Genomic DNA, 19,666 nt, shown 5'->3' on the forward strand with positions numbered 1-19,666 from the left:
GGATGGACAGCATAGTAAACCAAAGAATACATTTATAATTTATAAAATAACCCGGACAGTTAATAGAAATTCTGTGGACTTCAGTAATTCTATATACTCTCAAGTATAGGATTACAGCCTTATCCATTAAAATCTAAAAACTTCCCCCCCAAACTATCCCAAAAACCACACATTCTTTTTTTTTTTTTTTATGTTTCACTACATCCATGGAAGCCATTTTTTCTAGGACATTCGGGTTGTGGTCAGTTCCGCAAAGGCGGGTCAGGCCGATCCTGAATTCCCGATTATGTTCAAAAGAGCTTTGGGGGTCCAGAGGGGGCCTGAATCCTTCCAAAGGAATTGGGGGGGGGGTCTGGAGGGGTCACACTCCCCCCTGGCCCAGCACCAGCCCCTCAAGCCAGAGCCGGGTCCCCCCCCCCGCAGCCGAAGGAGGCTGCCCCACAGTTGTGTCCATCCATCCAGTCGCCCAAAGTGGGTCCCAGATCCAGGCAGCGTCTGTGTGGGGGGGGGGGCTCCATCGCTCGCCTGATCAAAGCAGAACTCCTGGACTCTTTTCGTGTTTCCCCAGGAAGATTTTGGTTTTCTCTGAGTTCCTCCTGCCCCCCCAGCCCTCCACCCCCCCCCCACACACAAACACACAGAGAGGAACTTTGTTTGTTTCTGCAACCCCCGACAGCTGGAGAAGTTCTGGAGTTTCGCTTTCCCCCCCCGCCCCCGGCCTGAAGCGCTGGGCTCCCCCGAAGCGGAACCGAGGAACTGGCCCTGATCCAGCAGGCAACAAGCCCGGATTCTTCCCCAGGGCAGCTCCGGGACTCTCCCGCTTCTCCCCCCGTGGCTGAGTCTCCCCCTCGGTCCTCCGACCTCCCCGCTTGAAGCGGTTGAGGGGCCCCTCCCGACCCCCGGGGAGACCCCGGACAGCCCAGGGAGGAAACCCAGGGAGGGCTGGAGAAACGTCCCCAAAGGACCCAAAGGCTCCGATTCTCGATTTTCCTCCTTCACACGTTACGGGGAGACTCGGCTCTCGGGGGGGGGGGAGGTTGAAGGGGCTCTGATGCCGGGAAAGGTGGAAGGAAAGAGAGGGAAAGGAGGAGAAGCAGGGAGGGGGAGGGGCTCAGCTGCAGTGGGGGGAGGGGGATGCTGAGGGAGGACCTGGAGGAGTGGGGGAGGGTCTCCCCAGAGAAAGTCTATCCATGGGGGGGGGGGGTTAAACGTTGACACCGACTTGATGGCACAAACGATCTTCAGCCCATCTGGTTCAAGGAGATCTCCCGTCTTTTCCCCACCAATTAAAGCGCTGGGGATGGAGATGACTTCACAGCAGTTCATTTCATGGCTGTTCAAAGTTACAAGGACACTCAACAACCCGACTCTTCGCCTAATATTTCTTCTTTTTAATTTTTTTATTGTTTTTAATGTTTTTTTTAATAATTTCATGTATATACCTGTGTTTAGCTTTGTGTATCCAACCGAGTCACTTGTTGTGAGATGGGTGGTTATATAAATTTGATAGCTAGATAATATAGAGGGGGCGGTAGAGAGATAGAGATGATAGATAGATGATAGAAGAGATAGATATAGATAGATAGATAGATAGATAGATAGAGAGAGAGAGAGAGAGAGAGATAGATAGATGAGAGAGATAGATAGATGATAGATAGATGATAGATAGATGATACATATATAGATAGATAAATAGATGATAAATAGATGATAGAGAGAGAGAGATGGATAGATGAGAGAGATAAGACAGAGAAAGAGAGATAAATAGATATATAGACAGACAAACAGACAGACAGACAAGATAGAGAGATAGACATAAAGAGATGAGAGAGATGAGGGGGTGGCAGGGAGAGAAAGAGGGAAAGAGGGAGAGAAGGAAAGAGAGGGGGATAGAGAGATAGAGATGAGAGAGATGAGAGAGAGATGAGAGAAAGAGGATAGACAGACAGACAGAGATAGATATATAGACGGACAGACAGATAAGATAGAGAGGGAGAGATGTGGATAGACACAAAGAAATGAGAGAGATGAGAGGGAGAGAGTGGGAGGGAGGGAAAGAAAGAGGGAAAGAGGGGGAGAGAGGGAGAGAGAGAGAGAGAGGGAGAGGGAGAGAGAGAGAGAGAGAGAGAGAGAGATTCTGGGATTTCCAGACCGCTTCATCCCAGGACTAGCCTGGACTGGCCTTGCAGAGTTGCTGAGATCAGCCCTGCTGAGGGAGGGATTTTCACCTGCTGACGGGGAGTCTTTCCTCTCCAGATCATCCTAAAAGCCCTTGTGGAAGAGAGAAAATAGCGTCTCTGAGACGAGACTCAAATGAAGGAGCTGCTGCTTCTTTACCCGTCATATAAAGTGTTTGTTTTCATCTTCCAAAATACGTTCTCCTTGTGGCACACTGATCAAAATGGGTGAAATAACCAAATTAGTTAATTCCCATTCTAAAAAGCATGCTTTCAAACCGGCGCAAAGAATGGCAAGAACACTGGATTAAAAAACACCAATGTAAGGCAGAGTTAGGGGGGGTCTTATGGGAAACAGAAGGAGACCATTTTTCCTAGGCAGCAAAAGGAGGGAAAGAAAGGGAGCAAATGGATCAGTCTCTAAGGAAGGATTTGGCCCGAAGGCTTTGAATTAAAGCGGTTGGGAGTCTCCTGGCCTTTCTCCACCTTTGATTTCAGTGCCCAGGGGAGGCGCCCCAGATGGGAAGCATCCAGAATCTGGTTTGCAAAAATGTAACAGAATAACAGAATAACACAGCTAGAAGGGACCCTGGAGGTCCTCTAGTCCAGCCCCCTGCCCATGCAGGAGACCCTATACCACTTCAGACAAATGGCCGTCCAGTCTCTTCTTCAAAGCCTCCAGTGATGAAGCCATCACAACTTCCTGAGGCAAGCAGTTCCACTGATCAATTGTTCTCACTGTTAGGAAATTGCTCCTTAAATCCAGATCTTCCATCCATTGCTTCTCGTCCTGCCTTCAGGCGCTTTGGAGAATAGCTTGACTCCCTCTTCTTTTGGGCAGCCCCTCAAATATTGGAAGACTGCTATCATGTCCCCCCTCGTCTTCTCTTTGTTAAACTAGACTTACCCAATTCCAGCAACCATTCTTTGTATGTTTTAGCCTCCAGTCCCCTGATCATCTTTGTTGCTCTTCTCTGCTCTCTTTCCAGAGTCTCAACTTGTTTTTTACATCGTGGCGACCAAAACTGGTTGCGATATTCCAAGTGTGGCCTTACCGAGGCCTTGTAAAGTGCTATTAAAACTTCAGGTGATCTTGATTCTCTCCCTCTGTTGAGGCAGCCTAGGACTCTTAGGGAGATTGGAGTCCGGTGGGGCTGACCCCCTAGTTCCCTTCTCTACTTTATGAGGGACAAAGTTGTCTGCTAGGTTCATCAGGAGCCTGCTGGATCTCCCACTAGGCGCAAAAAACTGTCTCCCAGTTGATGTCAGGGTGGTCAAAGTCCCCCATTGCTATTTTGCTCTGTTTTCTCCATGCCTTAGCTAACTGATTAAGAAAAAGTTCATCTATTTCCTCTGTTGGGTTGGGGGCTTTATAGTACACCCCAATGGTGATGTCGTTCTGTTTTCCCTTTTTTAACCCAAATGCTTTCGAGGAGATTTTTGTCTTTGTTCTGTAGCATTTCTGTAGTTATTTCTTATATATAGTGAACTCCACCTTTTATTAAGTCTGTTTCTTTTCAACACTTTAAATATTAAGATACTAAGTTTAGTAGATGGAACAGTAAAGTGGACAATGGGCCGGGACACAGAGTTGTAGTTGGTTGGTTGGAGAGTGCTGGCTCCTGTGTGAGGTTATCTATGCAATGATTGGTTGCTGTGGGTGTAAAGGGGGCGTTTCCCCCCTTTCCCCCACCTTTTTCTTCTGTGTGCTCCGTCTGCTGATTGGTTTATCTCACAATGTTTCTGTGTTCCTGATTATCTTTTCTGCTGTGAATATAAATGCTAAATAGATTTATATAACACTACAGGTTTGTGTCATTTGGACAGCTGCTTTGCAATACAGATGTTATACTTATGGATGTAAAACTACAAGTTTGTGTCATTGTCTCCCACTTCACTTGAACAGCTGCTGCGCAATTCCTCGACATTAAATCTCTTAAGTTGTGCCTTCCAGTTGTGGGTTTCATCCCACTAAGTTTCAGTGATTGCAATGTCATACCTGCCTTTGGGTTTCAAGTTCTCCCTGATTTATTCCTCGTACTTTGAGCATTGTTGTAGAAGCATCTGAGTCCCTTTTGACTGACCCTGTGTTTGGTTTCCACATCCCCTCTTTTTGTGTCTGAGTTCTCCTTTTTCCTTTCCATTTGGTTGATTGCCCACAGATTTGTGCTTGGAATTAGCTTCTAAAAAATCCATCTCTCTCCTCCTTTGGTTTCAGTTTAAGACCCTTCAGATAGGACAAGCCAGTTGGCTTCCAAAGACGACATTCTCAGTTCTTATGAAGTGTAGCTCATCCCCTGCCAGAAGCCCCTCATGTGGGTATTGTAGACCATAGTCCAAGAATAAAAAGTTCTCTCGACAGAACCATCCTCTAAGCCAGGAGTTGACTTCAAAGGCTGTGCGTATCCTCATTGGATGCTGATCTTTATTGGGAGTACAGAAGGGGACACCACCTGTGCTCCCATATCTTTGGTTTTAAATCTCTACCTGCTCATAATCTCTTGATATTGTTTCCAGGGACTTTGTGTATCATTCATCCCCACATGAAAGAGGAGAAAGGAATAATAAAATAATCTGTGGATTATTTTTAGTAAGCCTCTCACTCACATCTTCCTGGGAAACAGCTAACCGCTAGTTTGACTGTCCATTCTGCAAACTGCTGGTTCAGTTCCTCTGAGCAATAAATCCTCAATCACCAACACATGATTTTGTTTATCTTAAGGAAGTCTGGTCTGATTTTTTTCTGCAATTGATACATTTGGTGTTGTCCCTTTTCCAGGTACCCACAGGTCCTCTTCCAAGGGAGGGGGTGTTATTGACAGGAGCCCAAGTCTTCTCTGTGTTTGAGACTGTTCCTCCACCGACCTAGTCTTTATGTGCCCCAGATGAGGAGTGGGAGGGGAAAAATCAGCCCTTGGAGATCGATGCCAAGGGAATCCTGCAGAACCAGTCTGGATGACTTCTGGAGGGGGCAAGGCTCAGTGGGAGAGCTATCTAGGGCATCTAGGGGTGCTGGGGAGAAGGGAGGGGTCTTCGACTCACAGTTGCCCCCTTGATCTTTCCTCTCTCCCACAGAGCTGCTCTCCCTCCCTCCCCCCTGATGGCAAATGTCTCCTACACCAGGAAGGGCTTCGGCTGGACTTTCTGCTGTGGCCCAAAGATGCCCTGGGGAGGACACCCTTCCCAACACCCCCTGCCCAGGAGCCCTCAGACCAGGGAGATGGACATCAGGGCGACCTTCCCAGAGATCAAGGCCATTGGCCACAGGACCACTCAGGGCCTTTTCTGAGGGGGAGGTCTCATATGAGCTCCAGTTGGGGGCCAAACGTGAGACTCTCACAGGACTCTCTCTGTTGGGGACCATCGGGTCAGGATGGGGTCCTCCACCCAGGACATGAAGCAGGAGGACCCTCAAACTGTGTAGGAGACACTGCTCTAGGGGTCTCCTCTGCCCAGAGGGACGGGGCTTCAGACCCAAAGGAAGCAGGGGCTGTGGAGCGGCAGTGGTGATAGGTGGGCAGTCCTGGAAAAGGCCTCAGGTGGAGGGAGGGAGGGGTTGGGTGCTAAAATGGGGTAGGACCCTCCAGTTGTGAAGGAGAGAAATGGCACAAATGGCTGGGTGAGTGTAGGGGGAGTCTCGGGTGTCCCCCAATGGCTCCCTACAAGTGCTTGAAGGGGACCATGCCTCCTGGCATCCTGGTCCTCAAAAGGAGGCTTGAGGGAAAGCAGAGAAAGGGGGCCCCGAGCAGGAGGGGAGTCCTGCCCCTTCCCCTCCTTGGATCTGCCAACCCTCCTCCCAAACCAGTTTTGACTTCGGACCTGAAGTAGCTGGGATGGTTGATCCAGAGGTAGGGGAGGTGTCAATGTGGGGAGGGGAAGGGGAGAAGCAACAACGCTCCTGCGGGGAAGAGGGAGGAAAGAAGAGGAGGAAGAGGAAGGAGGAATTCCAGGATTTTTCCTACAATGTTTATTCTTTTATAGCAAAACGAAAGGAAGGGATTCGGATGAAGAGTAATGAAGATGAAGCTGCTGTGGATTTAAAGCCGGGAGAGATTTGGGTGTCTGGACTGACAGGTAGTTCCAGAGTCCCAGGGGTCAGTCTAGATGGACTCCACCGCTCCCTCACAAGAAAGCCAGAGTGGTCTCAGCAGGAAAAGCTCCAGGCTGCCATTCTCCTCCTCCCCCCAATTTAAAATCTTGACCCTCCATTTTTCAGAGGTTGCAAAAGAGAGACAGAAATTCATCAGCTAATGGAAAAAAGCCCCTTCCTTTCCCACCAGGAAGCAGGAAGGACGGCAGAGTTAATTCATGAGTGCTGTAGAAAAAAAGAGATGGGGAGAAAGTTAGAAAATAAAGTGAAACCAGTGTAAATAGCTTATTATTCCTCTCTTTCAGCCACCCCCCCAGACAGGCGCACATTACAGGGGGGTGGTTGATGGGCAGGAACAAAATGAGGGAGTTTCCCCCCCTTTTTTTCAAAGAGGAAAAGGATGCAAAGGACCAGCAATTCATCTCCAGAGGCTTATGGAATTTTTCCCAATTGACTTAACTGGGGAGTTAATCAAGAGAGGAGCCCCACCCCCCAGACGTTTCATATTAACAAAGAAGAAGGGGCCAGGATGAGGAGTGGCAGCAAAGCCGGGTGTCGCTTTGCCAGAAATTGTGTGAAATGTCACAAGGAGACTTCCCTTCTCTTTTGCAATTTCCCAAAACCTGGAAATCTCCTGGGCCAGATTTTAGTGTTTATGTGTCTGTGCTTGTTTTTCATTGCACTGTTTTCAGGTCTCTTTAATGAAAAGCTGCCCAAAATTTCAAATATTTGTGTTATCCACAGCTAGGGGGTTTTGTTCGGGCACATTTTTCTTTTAAAGGATCAATTAATGAATATTAAAGAAACATCTATAACTTGGGGAGAAACTCACCTGCAGGAGGCTGGATGGGAATTGCTGGAATGAGAAAAAGACTCAATCAGGACCCTTCGTGGGATGGAGGACTCGGGGGGGGGGCTCCCTATCGATAGCCCATAATAGGTTGCAGGATGCTCACTTATACAATAGACCCTCAAAGAACAGAATTTCCTAAATTTCCAGGGGGGCCTCCTTGCCATCTGCTAAGCTTGCTGAGAGGCCTCCCCTGGATGGTCCCCTCCCCCACAATCTCTTATCCAGCCCCCAGACTCACCTTTCTTGCTCTTCAGGTAGAGGGAGAGCCCCATGGCAAAGAAGATCACCCCAATCACAGCTGCCACAATCCCCGTCCAGAGTTTGCTCCTGGCAGAATTGGAGGAACGGGGCTCTGGGGAAGGAGAAGGAGCTTCACTGAGTAGGAACATCAGTGCCAGCTTCCCCCCCAGGAGGGTCCATCCCAGCTCCCCCCACAAGGAGGGTCTCTGCCCTTTCTCAGGATAGGAGGGGGTCCCCAGAGGGGGAGGGGAGGGGCTCACCCCATTGGACGGTGATTGGGGCTTCCAGGCTGGCATGCTCCACCTGGCAAGTGTAGACGTCCCCCCTCTGGGGCTGGGTCTCCAGCATCACGTGGAGCTGGTAGGTCCAGTCTCCGTTCTGGAGCTCCTCCCCGAAGGCCATGCCCTCCTTCTCTGGCTGCCCATTCTTCATCCACCGGACCTTGATCTCCACAGGGTAGAAGCCCCTCACGATGCAGAGGAGGATGGTGTTAGGGGAAGTGGGATCCAGCTTGGTGGGGGAGATGGAGACGGTCGGCTTGGCTGGAGGGGAGCAGGGGGAGGGGGAGAAGGGACATGGGGGGGAGACACAGGAGGGACCATTACAGGAGACCAAGTTGGTCAGTTCAGGCCAAGAGCCCTTTTCAGTTTTGAAAATAGTATTTGTTTTAAGTCATTTCCAAATCAAATTGCAGCAAGAAATTAAATGGGATCCTGAAAGATGGAAAAACATAAATCGTTCCTGGTTGGGATCAGTTTCCATCATCAAATTGCACCAGTCCAACAGAAATAAATACTGGAAACGTTCCAAAACGGAAGGAATTTCCTGCCAGATGTGTGGGAGACGGAAAGAGACCCAGAAGATGGGGAAGACACACAGCATGTTTTGGAGAATTGCAGGGATCCCATTCAAAAGAAAACCACATTTTTAAAAAAATAGGTAGAATACCGGAACATTTATTTATTTATTAAATTTGTTTGCCACCATCTCATGATAAAATGACTCTAGGCAGCTTACAGCAGGGCTTTTCAACTGGTGGTATGTGTACCACCTGTGGTACATGAGCACATGACAGATTGTATGCTGCCCTGCCCAGCCATGTGGGGGGGTGTAGTGGGGGAATGAAGGAGCCAGCACAGGCAAGGACTTACTGTGAGAGAGTCCTCTGGAGCTGCAGAGTGACTGGGGCGAGGCAAAGGCCCCAGGCTCACTTCCAGCTCACCCCCTCTCCCATGAGAAAGGAGGAGGAGGGTGCGGAGACAGGAGAGGCTATAAAAGGAGGCAGTTTGGGTCTGGAGAAGGAGAGAGAGAAAAAGAAGCAGCCTTGGGAGGAGGTGGAGTCAGCTCTAGCTGCACAGAATGGAAAGAAGGAGGAGGGTGGGGGGGAGAGGAGAGGAGATCAAGCAGGCCGGCCACAAGTGGATCTACAACTTCTGTGGCAGCCACCTGTGCTGGCAGCAACCAAGAGGCAAGGAACGTAGGGAGGAGGAGTTGCTCTCCATGAGGAATGAAGAAAGGCAGCAATCAAGAAAGGCAGCAATGAAGAAAGATAGCAATGAAGAAAGGCAGCACCGGCTGGAGGTGAGACAAGGAGGGAGATGGAGAGTGGAAGGATTCTTTTGTGTTTTTGTGACTTTGAAGTTCTGGGATTTGTGCACTGGGGATTTTGTGTTCTTAAGGAGTGTTTGGCAATTTCTATTTGGCTGATGGCTGATGTCTCATGTTAGCTTCTACTGCTCTGCTATTCTTAGGTGTAAGATTTGCTGCAAGGGATTTTGAAGTATTTTTCTCCTGAATGGATTTTGCCTGTACTTACAAATGGAGACATTTGGGGAGGCTGCCTTAGCCAGCAGCCATACGTACTACATTTTTTTTCTTCCTTAAGTACCAACTATACTCCTTAACTTTCCTTTTTAGCCAGTAGCTAATTCTTAAAGGGGAATGCGCCTTTTTAAGCTAGTTCCCTCAATGGCTTGTCTTTTCTGTCTCTGGAGGCTTTTCCTTGTTCAATGAATCTATGGAAGAAGGGAAATCGGGGGTGGGTCAAATTCTTCCTTCAGAGGGTGGGAGGTGGGGAGGGGTCCCACCCTCCTGCTTGGGATGGGGGGCAGGGAGGGGTCTAGGACCACTCAGCCAACTCAATGCAGCACAAAAGTTACACAATAAGGAAGAAATGGAGAAAGAGAATCAGGAAAGGAAGGAGGCCAAGGGAGGAGGAAAATGAAATATGAAAGACAAAATTTTAAAAAAACATTTTTAAAATTATTTTAAATAATTGAACAAAATTGTTGAATTGTCCTGCAGTGAATTGCCCCATTCCGGACAGGGAGGGGGGAAAGGATCTGGGGGGGGGGAATCTTGGGGAAAGAGAAGGTGGGGGCAGCTGGTGACTGAGGAGATCAGGCAGATCCCAGGATCACAGAAGAGCCTTAGAAGGGATCCCTCTTGATCTCCTCCTTCAGCAAATGGCACAACTGTTGGGTGGATTAATGGGCGGGGCTGAGTGAGCCCCCCCAAGAGGGTCCTTCTTAGATCCACTCCAGATGAGAGAACTTTTGCTAGCAACGTTTTTCTCTCTTGAGGGATTCTCTGTTGAACAGCTCATTATATAAAGTTTAAGAACGTGTAATTTTTAAAGGTTTGGTTATTTGTTATTGAATCCTGGGATCTGGTCGGGATTTTTTTATGAACAGTTAATTATTCTCCTAGGTTTGCAGGGAAGAATTTAGGAGAAAAAATGAATTCCAGACTGAATATGCGGAGAACAAAATCTGTGTTGGTTCCCCTTAAATATTCCATAATTTCCGGAAGGAGCAGATGCCCAGCATCTCCCCGTAAAATGCCTTTTTCTCTTGGTATCTGGCAGTTTTTCTCTCATGGAAGAAAGACCTTATTTAATTCTTTGGTAGCGTGTTATTTTTGGAGACCCTGGGCTCACAATGGGAATATTAAATTGATCCAATTTTTGAGTAATGATGCTTTAAAGACTTTGGATTCTACCAAAGGAATATAATTTCCCTGTAAAGGCCAAATGGCAACAACTGCAGATGAAACTCTTGTTTTGCACAATGAAACCTTATCATTTGATAGAAATAAATAAGGCTTTTTATATATACAAAGAAATAAAACTAGACCAATAAACATAGGTGATTTGCAAGGAATCTGGATGAGAGAATTCAACCATCCATAGATTCCATGGCACCATTTCAGGGCTGAATGAAGGTGGGATGTGTTTCTTATGACCCCCAATCCAATTTTTATCTTGGTGGGTGTTTTGGGACTCCCTTCCCCAATTCAGGAACCTTCCCAGGTGTGAAGAGGGAAGCGATTTGGCTGCAGGTGAAGCCGAGTCTGTGGCCAAAAAGGGGGTTTCCAGGGGGGCTTTTTTCCCAGACCCCCAAAATTGGCTGAACCAAATTTCTCAGCCTTTGAATCAGCTTCTGCTCAAGACAAACACCAGACTAGAATTACATTTTAGTTTAAACATTGAATGGTGATTATGAATTCTAACTGGCTTCCTTTATTTGTTTGTTGGATTTAAAGGTACAAATGACGCTGAATAAAGAATAAGAAATAAAATGAACTGGAAGGGGAATAGGAGACAGCAGACGAAAGAGCCTTCACTAATTCCCTTTTCCAGACCGTTGGAAGTTCAATTTAATTCAAAAATCCCAAAGGCCCCAGAGGTGAAGGGAGCTCCCCCACCTTCTGGAAAGGGGTCAAAATGGGGCTCTGGGGTTTTGCTTGGGGGGCAGAGAAAAGGATGCTTTTAATGAATTTTTCCCACTGAATTTTAATAGTTCCTGCCTTTTAGATGTTCAATTGTATAGCCTATTTTCGTGCTTTGATATTTTATCTGTACACCACCCAGAGTTCCTCTGTGAAAAAGACAGATAGTTTTAAAAGTTGATAAATAAATCAATAAATATTATTGATTTATTAATTTAAAATATTATATTGAAATGGTATATAGCAGGGGTAGGCAACCCAAAACACTCAAAGAGCCACTTGGACCCGTTTCCCACCAAAAACAAAACACCGGGAGCTGCAAAACCCTTTTGATATCTAAAATGAAGATAACATTGCATATATCCTTTTTTACCTTTATTATAGGTGTGTGTGTGTATGTGTGTGTGTGTATGTGTATGTGTATGTGTATACATACATACATACATACATACATACACACATTAAACATAAAAGTAAAAATATCACTCTTGGGAATATCCATACTATTAAAACAATGATCACCAAGGGAATGCTTTAAGAGAATAAAATTACATACACACACAGGTAAAAAAAAGGATATATGCAGCATTATCTTCATTTTAGATGTCAAAAGGGTCTCTCTCTCTCTCTGTGTGTCTCTCTCCCTCCCTCCCTCTCTATCTGCCCTTGGTCTGCCACTCCTCTTCCCCCACTCTCTTTCTTTCTCTCTCTCTCTCTCTCTCCCCCCTTTCTCTCTTTCTCCCCCCCCCCCATCTGCTGCTCACCTGGCAAGCTTCAAGCTGTTGTCCAACAAGCTCAGGGGTAGGCAACCTCGTCTCTTTTATGACTCATGGACTTCAACTCCCAGAATTCCTGAGTCAGCCTAGCTGGGCTAGCTAGCTCTCTCCTGCTCTTCCTGCTTCCTGCTTCCTGCAGAGATGCAGCAAAGGGAGGAGCTCCGCCCAGTAAGCCTTTCAGCTCCTCGGAGAACGCTGTGAGTGCACTCTCTTTTACACGCACACACACACACACACACACACACACACACATACACACACACAGAGAGAGAGAGAGAGAGAGAGAGAGAGAGAGAGAGAGAGAGAGAGAGAGAGAGCAGGGAAGCGCAATTGCCTCTCTCTGTCTCTGTCTCTCTCTGCAAAGGCAGAGGAGGCTGGGAGCCACAGGGGAAGGCTCAAAGAGCCGCATGCGGCTCCGGAGCCGCAGGTTGCCGACCTCTGGTGTATAGTATATAGATTATATTGAAATATCTGTATATATTGGGAAAGAGAGAGACCTTGCTGGATTCCTCCCCCCCCAAAGAAAAATATAATATTTGGTATAATATTCTGGAAAGAAGTTTTTCTGGGCAGGGGAAACTTTGGACCTTGGGAAGAGAAGGAAGATCTTGGGGCCAATGGGAAGGAGAGGAATCTATTCCTTCCCTTTGGCATGTTTCATGGTCATCCTTTAGAATTTTAAACTTTTTAGCTGTAATTTAATTTTAAAGCTTAGTTGTTATACACTTTTATTTAGGGGTGATGTTATATTGTAGGCCATCCAGACCCCCGCTTTGAGGGGGGCGGTTTAGGAGTATCAATAAATATCAATAAATACCAATGAGTAAATTTCATAGATCTGAGAGCAGAGAATGCATAAGATAAGATAAGATAACCTTTATTGTCATTTTTTTACTGTGGGCACAACGGCTCACATCCAAAACGAAATTGAGTTGCCTGCTCTCAAAGTGAAAGACATACATGACACACCCTAAAAACACACTATGTGCAACATATGTGCAGACCCTCAGCCCTCCATATACATGACAAATCTGTCCCTCTTGAGTAGATAAGGGGAGGAGGAAGCTGGAGAGGGGCAGATCTTTATCCGGGAGAGTCCTAAGAAATGAAAGGAAAAGGGGGGGTCCCTGCATCCCCCCCCATGGAACACCCCCTCCCCCACTCACCTCTCTGGCCAACCACGGAAGCTCTCTGGGAAACCTCGTAGTTGTATCGGCAGAAGCGATCCACTTGGGCCTTCTGGTACTGCAGCTCGTGCTTATCCCTGTTCCAAGCCCGGGCATCGACCTTCCCCAACGCCGTGACGGCCTCGAACTCCCCGCGGGCGCTGTCGAAGCGCAGGTACTCCTCCCGGTCGTAGATCTCCCTGGACAGGAACCGCACCCGCTGCGTCCCGTTGAGGAAACGGCACTCGGTCTTCCCCTGGTACAGGAAACGGGCTGCGGGGGGGGGGGGTGGAGCAGAAAGAAGAGAGCCCTCAGGAGGGACTCCAGGGCCCATCGTTCCCAGCGGCTCCTAGAGGAGGGGAGGAGCGACGGGAAGGCGGAGCGAGGGACTGCCGGAAGGCGCCCCCTGGAGGAGGGATGGGGAACCGTCGGTCCCAGCGGGATTCCCCCTTAGTGGGGGTCTGGAGGGGGGGAGGAAAATGAGGGAGGGGGAAAGAGGGACCCCCTCCATCTCCCCAGGGTGGAAAAAGGCAGGCAGAATTTCAGCCGGTCCAGGCCTCCGTCTGTCTGCAGGGAACGCTGGATTCCCCCCCCAAAGCGGCAGGAAATATGGGGGGAGGGAAGAGACCCCCTCTGGGCTGGAGGGGAAATAATATCCAAGCTTCTCCCTCCCTCTTCCTTTTGGGAGCAGAAAGGGAGGGGGGGTCACCATAAGGATACCCACACCCATGCTCCTGGGCTCTCCCCCCCTTCAAGCCCCACCTTCCCTTTCCCCCCCCTCCCCCCATCTTCAGCCACACGAGCTGCCTTTGGGTACTTTTCAAGGCCTCTTTTCTGTCCCCCTCCCCCCTGCAGCCCCCCAAGACCACCTCAAAGGGAGGGGCTCCAGCCCTTCACTAAAGGGGGAGTTTGGAGGAGCAACTCAGACCCCCCCCATATCCCTCCCAATAGAGGTGGAGAAGGTGAGGGAGGGAAAGATTTTCAGTCTTGGGGGCTGCAGCTTTAGAGGGGTGTCCAGGGGGGTTGTGGACTTCCTTTTTCGCCCCCTCCCATGAATCTGAACCACAGTCCCCCTTTCTCTATGTGCCTGCAGGGGTGGACTAGATGCCCCTTTAAGCTCCCTTAAGCCCCCCCATGAGGAGTCCAGGCTGGGTCAGCGGAGACTTCGGAAGGGCCGAGGGGAGCTGGGGGGGTAAACCCCAGGGGTTTATCTTGGCCCTCAGAGGTCCCCTGAATTGGGGGGGCAAAGGGGTGGGGAGCCTTCCTGGGGCTGCCGAAAGGACCCCATTGGAGGCAGGAGATGGGGGGTCCTTTCCCTCCCCCCACTCTGTTGAGGGGGGCTGCTCAAGTTTCACCTAGATGGTTTGGGGGTCTGGGGATCTTGAGGAGAGGAGAACCCCAAATTCCCGAGTTACCCCCAAATTTTCTTTCCCATCAACTTCACCCCTACTGGCTGGCTTTGCATCATTTGTGGGTTCAGCCCTCTTTCCTGTCCCCCTGGAGCCCCCAACAAGAGCCACCTCAAAGGGAGGGGCTCCAGCCCCCTTCACTAAAGGGATAGTTTTGGGGAGTCAATTTAGGGGAGCAATTCAGAGCCCCCCCAATATCCTTCTCCCTCAGTTCTCCCCTCCCCTCCAGGTCCCGGTTCAGCAATGGGGGAATATGGGGTGGGGGATTCTGGGTCTCCTCCCCAAATTCAGAGTCTCCCCCAAGAAGGAATCCAGCTCAACTCTCCCCTCCCCTTAAAAAAATGGAGATTCAGAAGAAAAACCCGAGGTTGCAAAAACACTTTTTCCAAAAAAAACCCTTTTTTTCTTATATTTTTGGTGGCTTCTCTGGATTCAGCTCTGAAAATGCCTCAGTTTCCCTCTTTCACTTTCGCTTTCCGTCTCCTTCCTCTTTCGGTGCAAGAAACTTCGGGCTCAGGCGCTAATTCGGGGTCCGCAAGGTCCCCCTCCCACCCAGCCACGGGGGGAGGGGGCGATAGAGGGGCCCAGCTGCCTCTTATCTCACCTGGGCTGCCTTCCCGCGACCCCCGCCCCACCTCGGCCACAACAAGGGAAGAGGGGAGGGGCTCCCTCTCCGTCCTGCGGGGGAAAATGAGGCGAGGCCGGGGCGGAGACCACGCGGAGATCGACGCTCCCGCAGTCTCCCGTCTTTCTTGCCCTCGACCCCTTTCCCCACTTCTGGGGTCGCAGCCCCTTTCTTCCCCCACCCCAGGGGCTCTGACGGCCCCCCAGCCCCTCTCCTCCCTCGACGAGCCCCCTCCTTACCGGGGGTCTCCTTCCCCCCTTCGCTTCCGGGGATCCGGGCCAGCGCCCCCGCCAGCAGCAGCAGCAGCATCAGGGGGAGCCCAGCGGAGCCCATGGACGCCGCCCCACAAGCGCCCCAGAGAGACCAGAGACAGAGACGCGGAGGCTCCCAGCCCCAGAGGCGGAATCAGGGGGGTCTGGACTGGGGGGAGGGGGCGTTTCCCTCGAACTTCGGAACTGGGAGGGCCCAGGAAAGCGGAGGGACCAATGGGATTTCTCCCTTTTGCAGCGTCATCGGTCTCCGGGCAGAGCCTCCCTTGACTTCGCCCGATGGAGGAGATAGTTCGGCGCAGAGAGAGAAGCGGAGAAAGTGGGGGGGGGGGGAAATCTTTTAAGTTTTGGGGGGGCTGCATTTTAGGGGGGCGTTTCATGCCAGCTCCGGAGGGGAGGGCGGACTTCCTTTTGCGCCCCCCCTCGTGATTCTCAACCAGAGCCTCCTTTTCTCTGGGTGTCTGGAGGGGTGGACTAGATGCCCTTTCAGTTCCCAGAGGGAGCCTAGAGCAAAGTGGAGCCAGAGCTTGAGGGCTCCTCCTGGGCTCACCCGGCTCAGTTTGGGGGCAGGAAGGCCCCCCCCCCACAGGTCTGGACCATGCGGGGAGGGGGGAAACTGCGGACACACACACACACACACACACACACACACACACACACATACACACACAGACTCCCAAACTCCTCAGGCAACCGATACCAGATGTTATATCAGAACCCCATCCTCCACAAATCCTGGAGCAGCGGGGAAGAACCGAGGATTGGAAAAGGGCTGATGTGGTTCCCATCTTAAAGAAAGGGGAAAAAAAAAAAAACAGACCCAGGAAACTGCAGACCAATCAGTTTAACCTCAATATCTGGGAAGATCCTAGAAAAGATAATCCAAAAAGAGATCTGCGAACAACTAGAAGCAAACAAAGTTATAACCGGGAGCCAGCACGGGTGTGTGGAAAACAGATCATGCCAGGCCAATCTCATCTCATTCTTGGATCAAGGGACTGAATCAGTAGACCAGCGAAACGCAGTGGACGTCGCATGCCTAGATTTCAGTAAGGCTTTTGACAAAGTAGACCACAACCTGCTCCTTGCTAAACTAGGAAAAGGTGGGATAAACAACATCACCACCAGATGGATCTGTATGTGGCTGACAAGCCTACTCAACGAGTAGCCCCCAATGGCGCCACATCCACATGGAGAGAAGTAAGCAGTGGGGCACCACAAGCTCCGTCTCTTCTCTTCTCTTCTCTTCTCTTCTCTTCTCTTCTCTTCTCTTCTCTTCTCTTCTCTTCTCTTCTCTTCTCTTCTCTTCCTATTTTAACTTTAAAAGTATTGGCTATAGCTTGCAATGTATCATTCTTCTGCTGCAAATGTATCCGCCCAAGGAGAAAGTTCTGGGCTGTGTATTCGAAGCATAGCCTGTGACAAGCTGTAATTGACCTAACCTGACAGATAAAGAAAACACGTATTCAAACGAAACAGGAATCTTTCAGCCTGTTAGCCTGAGAAAGTGCCTTAGCTTTAATAGTGAAAAAAAAAGATAATGTGTGTGCCTTTTCTCCTCCGTCTCGCTGTGCGTGTGACAAGAGATTGAGACATCGCGCTCTTCTTTGATCAAACCATAAAGCTGTATTCTTTGCCGTAGCCTCGTATTCAGAGTCTCTCGGAGATTTGTGTGGATTCTGAGCTGAAAAGCCTCAGGGAATAAAGGGCTGTGACCAGGGCGGTTGGGGCTTTCATTGTTCTTCATGCCTTTTATGATTAATTTGATCAGGAGCATTTTATTTTGTTCTGTTCTGTTCCATTCAGGTTCATTCTGTCTGTTCCGTTCCCTATAAACTGACCCCAGGGACTCTGGGCCTGCCTGTCAGTCCAGAAGCCCAAATCTCTTCCGGCTTTGAACCCAGAGCAGCTTCATCTCCACTACTCTTCCTCTGAATCCCTTCCCTTCCCTGTAAAAGAATAAAATTTAAATGGTAGAAAAACCTGGTGTTCCTTCCTTCCTTCCTTCCTTCCTTCCTTCCTTCCTTCCTTCCTTCCTTCCTTCCTCCCTCCCTCCCTCCCTCTCCCTTCCTTCCTTCCTTCCTTCCTTCCTTCCTTCCTTCCTTCCTTCCTTCCTTCCTTCCTTCCTCCCTCCCTCCCTCTTCTGCCTCCTTTTTCTTGCCTCTGCAAGAGGACCCTCCCTCCTCCCCTCCCCCTCCCCGGATTGAGGCCTCCCCTGCCTCCATATTGACCAACCGGGCTAGTTTAGGTCCGAAGCCAGAACCGGTTCGGGAGGAGGGTGGGCAGATCCCAGGGAGGGGAAGGGGCAGGACCCCCTCCTCCATCTCCCCAAGCCCTGCCAGAGGGAGGGGACCCCTGGGAGACCCCCAATTCCTGCTTCCCCCGGAGAGCCTCTTCCGTAGCTGGGAAGCTGCTGGAGCTGGAGGTTCTCCTGGTTTCATCCGGGCCTCTTTCTCCAGGATCGGAGCCCGTTTGAGTCCCTCCTGCCCCATTCGTACCCAGCGCCCCTTCCTCCCTTCCTCCCTCTACGGAGCCCTGATCCCCTCGGTTGCTCCCCTCCAGACGAACTCTCCCCCCATCCATCACCCCCCCCAAAAAAAGTTGCCAGGGCCGGGGAGGGAGGGCGGAGAGCAGGGCGTCCTCCCTGAGGATGGGGGGGGGGGGAGAGACGTCCCTCCCTGGATCGCCTTCGCTGTGTCTGCCGGTGGGTGAAGTCACAAAGGACTCTGCCCGGAGACCGATGACGCTGCAGGAGGGAGAATTCCCATTGGTTCCTCCCCTTGGAGGTACTTCCAGTTCTGAAGTCCCCCGCCCACCCTCCAGACCCCCCCCTCCGATTCCCCCTCTGGGGCCGGGGGCGTCCCTGGGCTCCGCCGGGGATTCCCTGCTGCTGCCGGGCGGGGGCGCTGGGCCGGATCCCTGGAAGCGAAGGGGGGAAGGGAAACCCCGCTCAGGAGGGGCTGGGCGGGCGGAGGTCAGCGCTCCTGGGGGAGGGCGAGAAAAAGGGGCTGGGACCCCAGACGTGACTTTGGGAGAGGGGTGGAGGGCGAGAGAGACTGCGGGAGCCCCCCCTCCCTCCCATCCTCCCCCCCCAGGAGGACGGAAAGAGGCCCCTCCCTTTGCTGGCTGTGGCTGAGGTGGGGAGGGGGTCGCTGGAAGAGAGCCGAGGGGCGATTTCCTGAGGGGACAATCTCCTTCTTCCTAGCCTGGATGTCCCAAGGATTCTCTCTGGCGGCTGAGGGGTCCCAGTCCCCCCTCCCACCCCCCACTCCGCTCAGGGATCCCGAGAGAAGCCCCCACCCCCAAGACAGATGCCCCGCCTCCAGTGAGCCCCCCCATGGGGGGAGCCCACCGGCTCTCGGGGGCCCCTGAGGCTGCTCTCCCCGAGGGGGGTCTTTCCAAGGGGGAGTCGCCATTCCTTGCCTCCCCCCTCCTGGGAAAAAAGTTCCCCCTGGGAATCGGAGGGTTTCCCTCCCCCCCTCCAGAGCGAGGCGGCGAGTGGTTCCCCTCCCAGGGACGGAGCAGGAAAGGGAGGCCTCTTCCCGGCCGCTTCCCACGACGGAGCGAGAAGGGAGGAATGGATCCAGATCCAGTCAGAGCACAAACTGCACCCGGGAGAGAGAAAAAGGAAGGGAGGGAGGGAGGGAGGGAGGAAGGGAGGGAGGGAGACGGAGGGAGGGAGGGAGGGAGAGGCAATTTGGTTGGAAATGCCCCAGTTCAAAGGAGAAAGCTATTTTGTGTTCTGTTTTGTCACAGACAGAACACTGTTGGCAATCCAAGTTAACACCGGCATTCTTGAATTGTGAGGAGGAAGGAAGGAAGGAAGGAAGGAAGGAGGGAGGGAGAGAGGGAGGAAGGAAGGAGGGAGGGAGAGAGGGAGGGAGGGAGAGAGGGAGGAAGGAAGGAAAGAAGGAAGGGAGAGAAAAAGGAAGGAAGGCAGGAAGGAGAGAGGGAGGAAGGGAGGATTCTCGCTTTCCCCCCTCTGATCCCCCCCCTTGAGATCAACAACAGCCCCTCTTCAACCAAATCCGACCTATTTCAAGGGGTGAAAATCCCCCCCAGCGCTGGGGGCAAAACCTCCCCCCCTCCGGCAGCCCCTTTGCCGGGAACGGGAAGGGTCCAAGCAGAGGCTTTCAGGAGGGGGGGAGGGGACTGGCCCCAGGAAGGGGGGAGGGCCAGTCCCATCCAGGACGGGGATTTCGCCTCCTTTTTCACGGGGGGCCAGGAAACGCGTGTCTCCGTGTGTGAAGGCTCCCAGTCAGCCGCTTCAGGGACCCCCCAAGTCCTCGGTGGCTGCGGGGCTGCCCCTCCCCTTCTGCCCTCCCCTGCAGC

The 19,666-nt window shown here is 51.2% G+C and overlaps 1 protein-coding gene across 1 annotated transcript; it reads right to left on the minus strand.

The window, feature by feature from the left end:
• Nucleotides 1-6,129: 6,129 nt before the first annotated feature.
• Nucleotides 6,130-15,359, minus strand: LOC120308395 (rano class II histocompatibility antigen, A beta chain-like; the record flags this gene model as incomplete). The annotated part of the gene is made up of 6 exons (XM_039344418.1): nucleotides 6,130-6,492; nucleotides 7,100-7,123; nucleotides 7,359-7,472; nucleotides 7,621-7,902; nucleotides 13,032-13,304; nucleotides 15,305-15,359. Coding segments are annotated over 6 exons (762 nt in total), but the record flags the coding sequence as incomplete, so codon positions are not given.
• Between the last annotated feature and the right edge of the window lie 4,307 nt (nucleotides 15,360-19,666).

The sequence above is a fragment of the Crotalus tigris genome, unplaced genomic scaffold, assembly GCF_016545835.1.
Source record: "Crotalus tigris isolate CLP2741 ecotype Arizona unplaced genomic scaffold, ASM1654583v1 scf7180000017910.250757, whole genome shotgun sequence".
NCBI lineage: Eukaryota > Metazoa > Chordata > Lepidosauria > Squamata > Viperidae > Crotalus > Crotalus tigris.